The sequence below is a fragment of the Macaca nemestrina genome, chromosome 2 (assembly GCF_043159975.1).
Source record: "Macaca nemestrina isolate mMacNem1 chromosome 2, mMacNem.hap1, whole genome shotgun sequence".
NCBI lineage: Eukaryota > Metazoa > Chordata > Mammalia > Primates > Cercopithecidae > Macaca > Macaca nemestrina.
In genome coordinates, this window is record NC_092126.1 from 137,138,481 (window position 1) to 137,154,959 (window position 16,479).

At 39.6% G+C, this 16,479-nt stretch overlaps 1 protein-coding gene across 1 annotated transcript in view; it reads right to left on the minus strand.

Moving 5' to 3' along the window:
• LOC105479592 (PDZ domain containing ring finger 3) overlaps positions 1-16,479 on the minus strand; it is a 239,846-nt gene that overhangs the window by 210,057 nt on the left and 13,310 nt on the right. Inside the window, exons 2-3 of the mRNA XM_011737611.2 lie at positions 13,854-13,940; positions 7,640-7,747 (exon numbers count right to left, since the gene is read on the minus strand). Of these exons, the coding sequence (XP_011735913.1) occupies positions 7,640-7,747; positions 13,854-13,940 (195 nt within the window). The remainder of the gene's footprint in view (positions 1-7,639; positions 7,748-13,853; positions 13,941-16,479) is intronic.

A 16,479-nucleotide genomic window follows, 5' to 3' on the forward strand; every position in this document is an offset into this window, starting at 1 on the left:
TAATCCAAGGTGATATCACTATCATTGTATATACTGAAATTGATTTATAAGATGAAACTCTAGTTTCTACCTTTGGAAATGGCGAGTTGGAGTCCATTACTAATAATGATCTCTAAAATCTGCTTACATTTGCAGTTAACAAAGAATCTTCTAAATGCAGCTTGAATTATATCAAGTTTCTTTCATCAAAACAGAGTATTTGGGTAACCAAGACAACAGTTAGAGATTTCAAATTAACATGAATAGGTTTTACTTCTTAAACAGATAACTGCTACCAAACTTTTCATACTCCGTTGCTGAATATGGTAAATGGTTATCAGTCCCTGTGGAGGAGAGCAGTATAGTCTCATGTGTTTATTTCTAACATTAACCAAAAATGGATTATGCATATCTGTGCCTGTTTAGCAAAAAAAGTTTTCTGTATATAGTTAAGCAAGAAATATCAAGCCTTTCTTACTCCTACAATGAAAGAAAAATATAATTACAAAATCATTTGGTTTACAGCCTATTTTTTCTCTAAAATCAAACCAAAAATTAAAACATTTTAAACAATTTTCACCAATAATTTTTTAATTCACTGATAACATCTAAGCAAAGATCATAGATTGAATTCAAAGGAAAAAAGCAAATGGATCAGTGTTTTAAAAAGGATTCCTTTAGGAATTACAAACTGGATTACAAACTGACTTGGACTGACCAATTAGAGGTATTGATATAGGCATAGTTTCCAAGATATACAGACAGATGAATGCAGAAAGACAGATGTATATGTTATTACCGTAGTGCATATATACATGTGTTTATATTACATATTTACATTTTCTAGCTCTATCTGCCAACGGTGCCTAGAAGCAATGAAATCTCAATCATAATGAGCACCCTAGCACCCATATGTTGGTTTCTAAACACTGTTCTCCACTAAATGAAGCTGGAGGTCCTTGAAAAAAAAGGACATGTCAGAAGTGGGACAAGGACAGAAGATTGACCTGGAGTATCTTGTGCTAGGAAGTAGGAAAGTGCTCAAAACATGAGGAGAACATGTCAAAAAAAACACAGGTTAAAAGCTTGAAAGAGCTCCATTTGGCCAAAACTTGGCCAATGTGACCACCAAATTGTAAAAACTCATGAGTCCATATTGATAAGAGAAAGAGACAGACAGATTAAACAGATTAAATAGGAGAAAAAGGAGTACTCCTTCTTATAGTAGAAAGTCAACTAATGTGGAAGGATTGGAGTTAGAAAAATCACCATTTGTCAATCACCACAATAGTAGATTCAACCAAACACAGTCAATGGATGATAAAACCAGTGTGTGACAGTTTGAGGAGCAGCAGGACATTTACATAGCCTCAAAGCATCTACCTAAAGGAGAATTATTGATTATAAAGAAGAAAATAGTAACTTTACAGTGGAGACAGAGAGATACGACTTTAACCAAGTGGTTCAAGTTAACATAAATAAAAGGGACAAATTCACCTCAGGTGAGACCTGACATGATGTACTGAGAAGGACACGCTATCACTTCTGTGGTATTCTTGCCCACAATGTATGATCTGGATCCATCCATGAGGAAACTTCAAACAGAAATTAAGGGACAGTCTACAAAAGATCTGGTTTAGATTCTTTAAAAATATCAACGGTATGGAAGACAAAAACTGAGCAATTGTTTGTTCTAAAGTAAAGGAAACTAAATAAATACGAAAATGGAATAAAACCCATGACAGTGGTTTTATTTTGCTATAAAGGGCATCATAGGGACCATTGGCAAGATCAGAATAAATTCTGAAGATTAGATAACAGTTTTTTACCAATGTGAATTTCCTGGTTTAGATTACCATACTGTTACATAAGAGAATTTCTTATTCCTAAAAAGTTCACACTGATGAATTTAGTGATAAAGAGTAGAGAAAGAAAAGAATAAAGTAAGTGTAGTCGATGTTAATATTTGGAGAATCTGGGTCAATAGTGTACAGAAATCCATATCTACAAGTCTGAAATTATGTCGAAATGAAACATTTTTTAAAGGGGAGTCTTCTATTACTTTTTTTTTTTTAATAAATACTCCAGCTTAATTCACATACCATTTTACAACTTTAGTGGGTCTCAGAACAGTATCTTCTCACCTAACAATAACAAGCAGTGAAATCTCACTTTGTCCCACCAAGTAGCCTGGCTCTGGGAGGGAAAGCATTGCTAATCCTTTCTAGCTGACCCTGTAACAAACCTTGTTAGCAGTGACAGTCCAACTAAACCAAAAATAAACAAAAAAGAGAAGGACTGGTTTATACAAAAGCCTTTGAGTTTCCACAGCTTCTGTAATCATATCCTTGGGTCTCCAAATCATAACACTTGCAAGATGAATGCATATTTACAGAAGATTGTATGAAATAATGGTTATTGGGAATAGAGGGCTTAAGTCTCCCACTTTCATTGGATCCAGGGAATCAAGATTGCTATCTGAAAGCAGAACAGCGTTTAACCCACACAATTGCTACACAGACTCATTTATCACCAAAGGCAAGCCTACTATAACACAAAAACGAGCTTGGTTCTCCAAGCCATATGGCTTGAAGACTGGCAAGAAATATAGATGTGGAAGGCCTCTAGAAGTCTTTGAGAAAGAGTTTCAGGGGAGTTGCATCAGAGGAGTGTTTAACTTATAGGCAAGCCATGCCAAAAACAAAAAACAAAAAAAGTGGAGAGATTAATATATTGAATAGCACATGCCTCAAAGTGAATTTGCTTTTTTTTTTTTTTCTTTTTTTGTGACAGAGTCTCACTCTGTCCCCCTGGCTGGAGTACAGTGGTGCGATCTCTGCTCACTGCAAGCTCCACCTCCCGGGTTCACACCATTCTCCTGCCTCAGCCTCCTGAGTAGCTGGGACTACAGGCGCCCACCACAATGCCCTGCTAATTTTTTGTATTTTTAGTAGAGATAGGGTTTCACTGCGTTAGCCGGGATGGTCTTGATTTCCTGGCCTTGTCATCCGCCCACCTCGGCCTCCCGAAGTGCTGGGATTACAGGCGTAAGCCACCAGGCCTGGCCAAATTTGCTGGTTTCTTAGTAGGTCTCAGTTTCTCGGTGTTTTCTCAGTGTGAGCATTTTGCCAAATGAGGTATTCACAGACCAAGCCAAACACTCCATATGGCAGTCAGCTGAGAGACAGTGAAGTGATCCAGCGCTGTGCAAAACCAGCTGGCTGGACTTCCAAAGAGATGGTATGTTCTCCATGTGGCACCTCTCCCAAGAGAATTTTGAGGGTAATAATGACCTTAGGTGATTTTTCACCTTTTTGTCCTCTCCTAAATAACTTTCAGTAGAATAAGATTGGCCTAAAGTAGACTCCAGAGTCCACAGAGAAAGGTGGTGTGTTTGTGGATGAGAAAATCTGCTTCAGTTGGATAACCCACACTTTGGGCACAGGGAAAAATTTTTCCACAGGTCTCAAACTATTTGAAAGAATATGAGCATAGTTCCTTTAAGAAATCTGGTGATATTACAGTATAGGAGCCTTACATTGTCTTTAAAATATAGTTCAGACAGTAGGCTCAGAGGCAGAAAAACAAAAGGCACTGAGATATTTACAGTTTTGAATGAATATTAAAGACATCAGAGAGAAATTAAATTTAGTTTTCTAAATGCAATAAGTACATGCAATCAAAGGTGGGGTCAGAAGTTGTAAAAAGGACCGGGGCAGCTCACAGGTAAGAGGGGTGCAGGGAAGACACAAAAAAATCCCAAGCCAATACTGAGTAAGTCAGAACTTGCTAAATCCCAGTACCAAATGTGAGATGGAATAGGTATGACCAAAGTCTGCCCAACAAGCCCAGGGCAGATGGATACACAGGATTCTGGGGGACAGCATGGGCCCTGCAGCCATGTGGGCTGGGAGGGCACTTAATCTAAGGGGGCCCCAGATTCCCAGCCACAGCCCCAGGACAGGCCAGCTCAGGCTTTCTTATCAGGCCTCGGGAGCACTCGTGCAGGGAATCCAGTTAGGGCACATCAGGTAGGCAGTCTAGCTGGACGACAGGGATGTTGACAACTTTGTCTCTGAGCAACTCAATTCCTGTCCCAAGGTTTGGAACAAGTCAAGCCTCTACCTCAGTGATTGTCCCTGATGCCCCTGTCACTCCCCAGTGAGAGTTTCAGCAATCTGCAGGGGCATTTTTCACCATCACAACAATAGGGGTATGTGCCAGAGATGACATGAAGAATCTCCTGCAATGAAGAATGGTTCTGCCTCCAGCACAACTTTCACATATCCCACCAGATAGTCATGAAGATAAAGTAACAAGCTTTTTATAATTACCTGAGCATAGACCTAACTCTGTTTTGCATATAAACACAAAAGAGTTTTCTGCAGTGTAAATATACACACATTGTACACCCACATCCACAGCAGCATTATTCAAGATAACCAAAAGGTCAAAGCAACCCAAGTGTCCATCACTGGCTGAATGAATGGACAAAACGTGGTAAATACAGACAACAGAATGTTATTTAGCCTTAAAGGGGAAGAAAATTATAACATGCTACAACAGGCACGAACCTTGAGGACATTATGCTAACTGAAATAAGGCAGTCACAAAAGGCAAATACTACATGATTCCGTCTATAAATCAAATTCCTAGAGACAGAAAGTGGAATGGTGGTTTCTAGGAGTTGAGGTGGGGAGGGTGTTAGTGTTCAGTGGGTGTAGAGTTTCAGTTGAGGAAGATGAAAAAGTTCTGGAGATGGATGGTGGTACAGGTTCTGCAACATAAATCAGTGTAGTTTATGCCACTGCACTGTCACTTACAATGGTTAAAATGGTAAATTTTGTTATGTATATTTTACCACATGTATGTCTTGCCATATATACATATACACACACAGATGTTTCAAGGAAAGCAACTCTTGTATAAATCATAGCAACACTGTAGTTGCCTGTGTCAGAACTTAACCATGACCTGTTCACTACCATGGAAATTCACATCCTGTACAGCAAGGCCATTAATGATGCCTGGGCCACCAGCAGCAGCCTCTTGTATCTGGCAGCATCTGCAGCCACGAGGTGCATCCCAGCGAGTCTATACAGAGGTGCGAGCATCTGACAGTGCCCTGGTGTCGTCTAGCGTCACTGTGCCAAAACACTGGCACACTGATATATTTTATTATAAATTATCTTCCTTTGATTTTCTTTTATGCTACAGCCATATATTTTTACAATTATTTGTGTATGTATGCATATAAATGTTACTTGTAAATTTCATTTCACCACAGTATTGGTGGAATTCCAAAATGTTTCTTATAAAAAACAGGGAGGAGCTGGGCTGGCCCTGATGTGGGTGAGAGCCACTGCCCTGGGCTCAGAGAACAGATACCATTAAGAGCAGAGGAACTCTGCAGCAAAGAACAGACTCAATTAGTATCTCTGGATTTAATAATACCCCTTTGCAAGAATTAAGGGTCTTATGGTGAAGATCTGGTGGTGGTTTGCCCACTCCCCTGAAAAAGAAAACATATGGTGGAAAACTAGAGACTCTGACTCTTCTTACTGATGAAACACACACACACACACACACACACACACATATACACACATTCTCTCTCTCTCTCTCTCTCTTAAAATAATCACATTCATGCCTCCTGGTAATAAACTCAGACACAGACGAGGTAAACCAGAGAACATATTTTCAGTCATGGGAATCACTGTATCATGTCAAAAAAGATTAGAATTTGACTGCAAAGGGCACAGTGTGTCAATTGCAATTACACATATATCGTTTCTCTATTGTGGTCATCCTTCTTTCCATCTCAACACTGAGACATGATTAATATTTTACATACTGTTCAAAAGAGGAATGTGACTTACCAGAAACCGTACTGAACATTTCAAATACAGATCATCCTTTGCCAAGAGAAAATCCTGCCCAGCTGTAGATTTCTCATTTGCAAAACATAAGAGCAATGAAATTCCATTACTTAGAGAAACTGGCTGTTCCACCAAACCCTTGGCAACGGAAGCTGTACTTATCTTTTTGAACAATAGTCTCAGAAAATGTATTCACTCTCAAAAAAGACAGTAAGGAACGCATTTGAGCTCTTAGGAAAGCACTCTTGCCCAAGCAAATTCCTGTTTGCTCTCCTGACCTGGGAAGTATAAAGACTGACTCTAAACCATGCAGCAAAAACAGCTCCAAGTTTAAGAACCCTTCAGACCTTCAAAGGGGATGCAACAATATTAATAATGTCCTTAAAACAAAATCAAGTATCATTTTAACATGTAAGTTAGCACAATGCACTCCCTCCCTCAGGGGAGGGAGCCTCACACCCGAACTAGTTCAGTTTGCTTTCCCTGTGAGATTTAACTGTGTATTTGCCTGAGGATTTTAAATTATCCTGAAGCATACTGCACATTGCACGATGTGTCCAGATGAGACTGGACACGCAAGACTTTGTTCTCAGTCCTGCTGAGGCTCCTTTCCCCAGAAGAAGCCTGTGGCCACATTCCAGCAAGTGACATGAACTTCACTTATGGCTTAGCTCATGGTCCTCGTTCCCACTCAGTCTGAAATTTTGAAATGGGCCATGAAAATACTCAGGAAATACACACAGTATGAAAATGCGTGTGGAAAACAAACATCCACTGGTAGCAGTGCTATTTTTCTGGTTTCTTCTATTTGCACTATATTACGGCTACGGCCCATAGGTGAATTTCTTGTGGGGTCTGGCGTATCATTGCAGATTCTCAAATGTACTTTTTGCCTAATAGGAAAGCCAATCAATTTAGCCCATATACGTATCCATCCAAAGAGCGATGAAAATGGTCAAAACACCAGTAAAAAATTTATATCAAACTTTATATTATATCGAACTCATCACAAAATTTATATCAAACTCATTTATATCAAACTTTGCAACAAGAGCCCATATGAAGAGGCAACAAATCGTTCTCTCCCTTTCAGTGACTTCAGAGCATCCTAGAACACTGCAACCCTCTTACAAAGTGTTGCCTTGGTGGGGCTGAGAGATCCACTTCCCCTACATGAGTCTACAAACCTGTTGTATAAAAGTTTGAAATGATGAATGAACTGAAAATGGAGTGAGTGATGATATGTGAACTCTAATATCAACCTCTGCCTGCAAATCCCTGGGCAATCAGGTTGTACAACTAACAACAGGCTAAGAGGACGAACATAACAGAGAAAACAATGCATTTGTAGAATTAAGTGTGTGCTGTGAGCTCTGAAGACATTAGAATGACTCCAAAGCTGACATAATTGTACCCTGGTAATCAATATGTACACGGTGCACAATTTGTACAACAGGGATTGTTCATCTGGTTCTGACACCCAACTCTCCAATGGTTTCCGCGCAAAGCTGTAACTGATGCATACGAAACAGATTCAGGTCCACATGAAAAAAGCCAAATTGTGAACACTCCACTCATAATCTGGCTTTTCTACATTTAACAAAAATTTAACACCAAGGCAATCAGCACTCAATCTGGTTCCACACAATGGGAGAAGTGTGACTCCAGCTCAACCATCTACCACTTTAGGCCTCCCTCCCCAATCAAACGTCTTGCTTTGAGCTGGATGAAGATGGGATGGCATTTAGCCTATTAAAAGACACTAGCCAGTATTCACATACCTCAATAATCCTGTCATGAATTTGCAGCCCTCCTTCCTTGGCTGCGGGCCCAGTGTCAACTATCTTGGATACAAAGATTCCTTCACTGGATGATCCATCGTGGTTATCCTTTGGGTTAAAAAAACACAAGCATGAATGCTAGACATTAAGTTGAGCATGAAAGTAAAGCTTGCACTCTTAAAACAGTAACTGACTCTTGCTGTGTCAAAAGTGGCAATAGGGTAAAAGGTATTTGTTTCTCCTAATTTTTGTTTTAAACTAAAATAAACACACAGTAAAATATTTCAAACCACACCAAAGGACATAAACTGATGTCTCCCTGCCATCTCCAACCCACTGTCCTTCTTCCCCCCATGGTAGCTGTTTGACTTTATGCATCCTTTTGAAAACATTTTAATGCATCATCTTCCTAAATATGCATTTGTTCCTTTTTGCATACAAATGCAATTATGGTAGTCTGACTTTTATGTCCTTACCTCTCTCATTTAACCCTAAAAATCATTAAGATCTTCTGCTACCAATTCCCCAGGTCTGCCTTACTTCTTAAAGTGACTGAACAATATCCAACAAGAGGCTAACACTGTTTTCACTTGTTGTGATTAAACAATGCTGTGACAATACTCTCCTGCTTGTATTTTAAATTATCTCTGCTATTATAGTTCTAGGGCAAATCCCTAACAATGGAACTGTTGGGTCAAAGGATATGTACATTTCATAGATATTGCCAAATGGCTTTTCAGAGTTTATACTGATTGTTCATTAGATAGTATTTTCCCACATCCTCATTTGCACAGGATGTTATTAAGCTTGTAAATATCTAATAATTCGACTGTGAAAACAGATACTTTGTTTTTGTTCCAATGCACTACCATCACTCTAGTCCCAATACATTCTGATCTCCGACCTCCTTGAATCCCTTTAGATCTTTGAATTAAATGTCAGAACTAAAACTTTCTGGGAACAACGACAGCTCACTGCTCAAACTCCTTCCTTTCTTTAAAATCAAAAGACTCCAACAAGCTCATAAAAAACCCCCACAGCTTGTTCATGAACTTCTTTTCAAACAGTATTGCAATGAGTTCTCTCCAAGTGTGTGGATTAAATTTCTAGCGATTAACAGACGGATTTATAAATTAAATGGCACAAGCATGTGATATTTCCAAACAAAATCATTTGAAATGTAAGCTCAGAATGTTCCACAAAACTCCAAAATCTAGTCATGGTAAATTCCTTGCCGCATGTCATTAGAAGATTTATTTCAATAACAATTACTCTGAATACAAACATATAAAAATTCCATTTGTTAAAAATAACTCTGAAAATAAAACATTTTCCTCTTTAAACAGCAAAAAACAAAACCAAAAAACAATCCCTATATTCTAAAGAGGGAAGGGAATGACTTCAAGTGTGATTCAATCTACCCCTTCAAATGCAACAGCAATAACTAATGTTGGAAAAATGTACATTTCTCAGTCCTTCTCTCCTACTTCACACTTCCCCAAACACACACACACACACACACACACACAGAGTAAAATGTTATATGATTCACCAAAAGAAACCAAAATCACAACCTAAAATGAGCATTAAGTGTTTTTCCCGACATTTATCCCCACATGACAAAGATATGTCTCTAACCGGCATCTGGATTCCATCAATGCTCTTTCAAGAGAAGGGTCAGGGAGCCTGTGGGTGCTGTGTAGGATCAGCTATCCTCAAAAGGCATCCCTGCCTAGCATCACAGTGCCCTGCACAGGCCTCCTGTACGCTAACCCTTTACCATCTGAATACCTCTGTGCCTCCTTCCTCTCTCACTGCAGCCTTACTGATGCACTAGTCTAAACACATCTGTGTAGCTCCCTACATGCACACCTGAAATGGATGTATAAAACTACACAGTAGCTTCCTTTACTGAGCACAAACTAGATACCAGGTACATAGTGAGTGTTCTATGTGCACTGTTTAATCCTCACAGTAACCACAAGTGATAAGTACTATTATTATCCATTCCACAGATGAAAAACCTGAGACAGAGAGAGGTTCAGTAACTCACCCAAGGTCACACAACTAAAAAGTAGTACAGCTCAGTTTCAAACTGAGGCGAAGTGGATCCTCTTGCACATGCTCTGTGTGCAATCTAGTCTCCCACTGAGAAAACCCAAAACACACAGGAATTCAGAAGTCCAACATTTCAGGCTATGGAATATTCCACTAGATGAACTTGAAGAGTCTCAATGGACCACAAAAGATTTATGAACAAGCTTGAGTTCCCTAAGAGGTGATGTCAATATATCAAATGAAAAGAGATCTGTGTTTACTCTGATTTAACCACTTTGCATTTCTTGGCTGGAGAGAAAGAGGGAGATAGGGGATGGGATTTTGGCTTTTGTTTGTTTTGCAAAATACCACACTGCACATAAGCAATAACTCTTAAGGAGCACTAGAAAGCTCAAGCAAAAATCAGAGAGGAACCGAGGCAAGAACAAACACCAGAAGTCAGATTAAATTGAGGCAGTGGTGAGGGGTGGGAAAGGATGCAAAAAGCACATAAAGCAGGCAGGGCATGGCAGCTCACACCTGCAATCCCAGCGCTTTGGGAGGCTGAGGCTGGTGGATCGCCTCAGCTCAGGAATTCACGATCAGTCTGGGCAACATGGTGAAACCCCATCTTTACGAATACAAAAAATCAGCCGGGCATTTATGGTCCTAGCTACTCAGGAGGCCAACGTGGGAGGACGGCTTGAGCCTGGGAGGCAGAGGTTGCAGTGAGCTAAGATTGTGCCACCGCACTCCAACCTGGGTGACAGAGTGAGACCCCCATCTCAAAAAAAAAAAAAAAAACAGCTAGATTTTTCTCTTAAAAGGTATCTCTATTCTAAGTTTGTTTGGCTCCTCTCCTAACACATTTTAAGTTAGAGTTATTTATCAAGGTGAACTAATATGACTTGGAATTTGTTTTGTTGGCTTAAGTAAGAGAGAAATGAAAGGGACTGTTTTCATAGCAGGGGTACCTAACAATAAAGCACACTTCCCAAAGGCTTAGGTGAAAGGTTTGACACAACAGACTAGCTGCTGTTTCTTTAGGGTTGAGGACTAACAAATGATATGATTTTGCTAAGAGCACTGCATACTGATCACGCAATGAAAAGCCTTACGTCAGAGATATGGCTGGGCTATTTCACAACCCAACCAAGCATCTAACACAGGAATTCCTTGGGAAACACAGACATCATTTGTACTGTATTCTTCTAGTAACTAATAACGTGTGTGCGTTGTTGCTCATCTTGGCTTTTTAACATGTACTCAATGACCTGCCAGATTTTCCAGGCAACAGTGCAGAATACATTCAGGTTTCATGATGCTATTTCTGCTAATCAGGACAAATTTTGAAAAACACTATGGCAAACACAAGCAGGTGGAATTAAATTTTCCTCTGGGAGCCATGCAGGCAGTTCTTGCAAAAGGACCACATAAACTGAAAATAGCAATGCAAGCTACAAAATCAGGTCTGGCTTGTACTCAAATCACCTTTTGTAAAAAAGAAAAAGAAAATAACTGAAACATGCTCTTTGATAAGCACAAGGAAGAACTGTATTCCAGTGGGGCTGGAATGTCACTTTGCACCTGATGAGTGTGGAAACTGAACACCATCTTCACTGGCTTTAACACAGTAGGTTTCCCAACGATCACTTGGCCACAGGCCTCTCCATTTTGAGCAATTTCCAACATTAGGCTTTGGTGTGGTTTAGACCTGGGGCAGAGAATAGGTCTTCTTGGTTTGGGTTCTTTTGTTTGCTACAGCTTGTGAAACATCTAATTGTGAAGTGAATCTTAATTTATTGAAGTTGTTTCTCAAAACTGGTAACAAAGGGTGGAGGAATAATTATGAGTGTAAACAAGAACAGCCCACTCATTTGTGCTAAATGGCAAAACATGTTCTTGATGGTAAATTGTACAACATGGGCTCATGTTTTGACCCACTGGCTCAAGTCTGACCCTGCTGCTTCCTGGAGCCAAATGTCTAGATATTTGAGTGCAGCTTGCTCCCTCAGTCCCTCCTAAGACTGGAGAGTGCAGCAGACCCCTGGCAGCAGAGACTAAATCAGAAAAGCACATGATGGCACACAGCCTAGGATCTTAGTCAACCGGTAGAAGGTAAAAATAAAAATATACCAACCTCACGCAGTTCTACAGTTTTTTAAGAATTCCACAGAGAGAATACAAGAAACACAACTATGTGATCACATCCCTGGGGCTCAATAAAGTGGGAATGATCCCTGTCCCCATCTACCTTCATATTTATAATTTAGTCTCATCATTTACAATGTTCTTTTTCATATGTGTGTTGGATAAGACAGATAATGTTCATCATTTTAACAACTACAAATCACATAAAGTTGTCGTTTCTTATAATAAACCATTGTTTTGGTTTGTTTTTGAAACTGCGGAATGGGCTAAAAGCAAAGGGAATTTAATCATAAATCTCTTTGTGTCACTCCCTTCAACTGAAGCCATGTGTTGGCCACTCCCACCCTACGTAATTTAAATCCCAGACTCAAGACTTAGGCCCTTTGGGGTCAAGCCCTTGTTTTCTTCACCAGCCCTCTTTCTGACCACTTCCCTGCCCATCCCTCAACTCTTTCCATTTCCACACTCTGCTTACTTGCAGCTCCCCCAATTCCCAACTCTCTTCCTGCTTCAGGCCTTGTATGAGCGCCAATCCCCATCCCTGCAAAACCTAGTGTCCAACCGCTTTATTTTAGCCCATGGGTCTTCACAGGTGGATGCATGTAACACAATGCATTGGAATGGCAGGAGAATATATTTGACATTTTATTCATAGTCATATTTTAATTTTATTATTTAAAATACTCCCTCTTGTATGTAACTTTTAATAAGGCACATAACGTACTAGTTTGGTAGTGTGTACACATTATATATACTAATAAAATTTGGTCATCTGATCTAGCAAACTCTTGTTCAACCTTCTGAACTCAGCTCCAATGGCCCCTCCCCAGGATACCTCCTCCCGCAGGGTTAACTCATCCCAAGGCATCATTAGCTGGTGGCAGGCACAGAGTACATCAATGAGAGCAGTGCTATGCTCTCCCAACTCATCAGTCTCCCCATCTGGAGGTGAGCTCCATGAGGGCAGGGCACACACTATTCCCATCTGGATGGCTAGCATCTTCTTGTCCTTCAGGTTTCTGCTTACTACTATCTCCTCTTGTCTTTCCTGATAACCCAAGCTAATGATACTCTTTGCTTCTTGGCTGGTATCTGCCATGTGCCATCCACCCAGTTTGTTCCTTCACCGTACTTCTTCCAATCCAATCTGTAATTATTGTATTCACTTGCTTCTTGTCTGACATCCCCACCAGGACTCAATGATCACAGGGCCTCAGTCTTTCTGGCCTCCATTGTACCTCCTGGCCCTTAGCAAACAGCCTATGTTCAATACTTATTTGTTGAATGAAAGATTTTTGTTTTCCTTTCCTTTAACTATTTTCCTTTCAAGCTAATAAACGAGGAGATGGTCAGGAAAAGAAAAGGGTAAGGGATGGGACATATTCAGATAATCCCCCTTGAAATGTGAGATTCTGAAACACTGCTACTCTCCGGAGCCCATTCTTTGAACATTTTCCCCATAATTAAACTGGCAGATTTGAGTTCGGCCTCTTCTTTCTAGAGGAGTGTCTGCTGATCAATGTGGTGGTCAAAGAGCTGCAGTGGGAGGAGAAAACAAAGGGATGCAGTCACCCACAAATTAGGGAATTGTCTCTGACTAATGAACAGCTGACAGAGCAGAACTCAAGATCAGGCTTCCAGTCTGCAGCCCACACTCCAGCTCGGTCTAGGAGGGTGGCTGGTTATCCAGTTCCAACTGCACACATCTCATGCAACTTCATTCAGCCCAACTGCTGTACAATCAGAAATGTACCCCCTAATAAAAGAAAGAAATTCAAAAAAAGAAATGCACCCCCAGAACCAAACAGTTTAAATTAGCTGTTATATTACTAGGCCAATGCTGTTTTAGGAGACTACACAATAAAAATCCCTAAGTGTGAAGATGTTAGATAGCCAATGAACTCTAATGACAGAGAGCAGAATGAAGTCAGCAAGGTTTCCTGCTCCTCGCTGTCCCCTTCAAACCTTGACCTCTCTTTCCAGCTACACCAGGAAAAGGAAAAACACATTTTAGTAATTAACATACCACACTCGGCCGGCCACCAATAATATTGAATCCCAGGGAGCCAGAGTCCCGATGCAGGACAAGAGTCAGGCTTTTGGTTTCTTCGCCCTGCAGGTAACAAATAAGATCAAATTTTTATTTACCAACAGGGAATAGATGGTAGGAATTTTCCTTCTATCTAAGTGTACTCAAGGACTACTCAGCTAATCATTACAAATCCTGTTATCTCTTGGGAAGTTTAACCAAAGAAACTTCTGGAACCCAATCTGAAATTCTGTCTTGTGTTTAAGAACTTATAAACATTTCTAGATACCATCTAACCCTGGAATGACCACATAAGAATGTCTGGAGATGTACAGACATGCCCAATGAACATTTTCTATGAATGACACCTTGGTCTGCAAATGCATCTTTCTTTTGACCGGCCCATAGTACGCAGGCTGTCTAGACGGCTACTTTCTGTTTGTTTCTCAACCATTCTCAACAGCAGCATTCATGTCATGTCATGAAAGGTTCAAATAGCAATCCTTTCGGAAGTGTGAGTGCATGCATGGCCCATCAATAGCCATCTCTGTTTGGGAGACTTGGGGAAAAATAGTGCATGAAAAGTGAGATGCAAACACAGAAAACAAAAAATCCTGAATCTTACTGAAAAGGGGGAGGGGGCATTTTCACAAAGTAATTACTGTCCAATCCACACGAGATGCAGAGCTGTTTAATAGAAAGCACTCTGTTTAAGGCTGGCCATTGTGAACCCCTTTAAATCAAACAAGTAGAAGTGACCCAGGCAGGTCACAGAGCGTAATGTTCGACAGTCAAAGGCAACAGAGATGCCAGGGAGAGTGTTCTCAACTAACACTCTCAAGTGACAGCAGACAGATAAAAATAGATTTAACCTTATGTGAAAACTGTCACGTAATATTCTTTGACATAAACATTCAACTCGCTGATACACCTTTGACATGTTTCCAATTATATGAATGATACGCAAAACATCGCAGCCTGTGGACTGCCTACAAATCGGCATTTGCTTCACTTAACGTTTTCTATTTAAATATGGTACTATTCAAATGTGGTATTTATTTTCCATATAAAATATTTAATAAGCTGTTTTAAAAATAACACCGACAGCTTATGACAAAAGAGATTTTACTCTGATATTTTTGCTTTCTGTTCAAACTTTTGTCTTCTACCTTTTCTGGGGAAAGAAATGGCCATATTTGAAAGGCATGAATGCAACTCTCTGACTCAACCTCATTTGCAAAGGAAAGTATTGTTTCTACCTTTTCTGGGGAAATAAATGGCCATATTTGAAAGGCATGAATGCAACTCTCTGACTCAACCTCATTTGCAAAGGAAAGTACTGTTTCTACCTGCAGTGCCCTGTGAGTTTTCCGGAGCACTGCCTCATTTCTTGCTATGGCTGTCAATGTGCAACTCTGGTGTCACATTTTGCCAGGAGAACTGTGCCCAGTAGAGCTAAAAAAATATTATTAAAGATCAACGGGCTTCACCATGTAGAATTATCTCCACGCTTAAAGTCTTAGAAACCACAACCTCTTTCTCATGACTATTACTATACAACAAAATTAAAAATATTTTCAAAACTTTCTTGTGAGCCTAAACATCAATTAGAAATACACTGTGAAAACAAAAAGGACAATTTATTGTGAGAAAAAGATACTCTGTTTCTGATGAAACAACTAGGTATCCTACAAGGACAACACAACACTCATTTCTTAAGAGTCACTTACTCAATATATAAAATACAGAATTATATATTAAAAAGAAGCTAGTCTCTATCAAGTTACTGTACCCAATGAAAAACAGCAGAGCCTCTTTAATGACAGCCTATTGGTTTTTAAAAAATGTTCTGATAAACAGCACCACCATCCAAAGCATCTATCAACGCTGTCCCTCTTTAACCAATTTGAACTGTAGCAAGTTAAAAGGCGACTTTCACTGCTTTAAAAGAAAATCCAGAATCAACCTAACAGTTTTGAGACATAAACATGATTTTCAAATTGAAACAGTTTATCTCTCTCTACTTAGGACACTGAAAATCTCACTAAGTCCATTTCTGACTTTGCTATCTTAAAGGGGTGAAAAGTTAGAAATACATGGGAATTTGGCAAGTTATCTTACATATCTTACATGTCTGGCTTTCATAATTAATCAATGATAGAAACTGCACAGTTACACAGTAATCCAAGGCAGATGGCTTCAATTTGACAATCTCAAGTGATGCACGAAGAAGAATGCACAATCACATGATTTAAAAGATTGGTTTTCAATCTACTGTATGATAACCACTTATTCAAAAAAAAAAAAAAAGAAGAAAATAATCTTATCACATTGCATTGACAATGATAACAGCTAACATTTACTGGCTGCAAACTATGTGCCAGAAACTATAATGAGCATTTAAGTGCTTTATTTCATTTTTTTAAATCCAACCAATCTTAAAAATTGCACTATTACCATCCTCATGACATAGGTGGGAAGACTGAGGGACGGTGATTAAGAAAGCTGTCCCACGCTAAGGAGCTAGCAAAATGTTGAGCTGGGATTCAGACCCATACTTCCCAATCCTACACCTTAATTACACTTCTATACTATCTCTTTCTGTGTAGAATATAGAAAATAA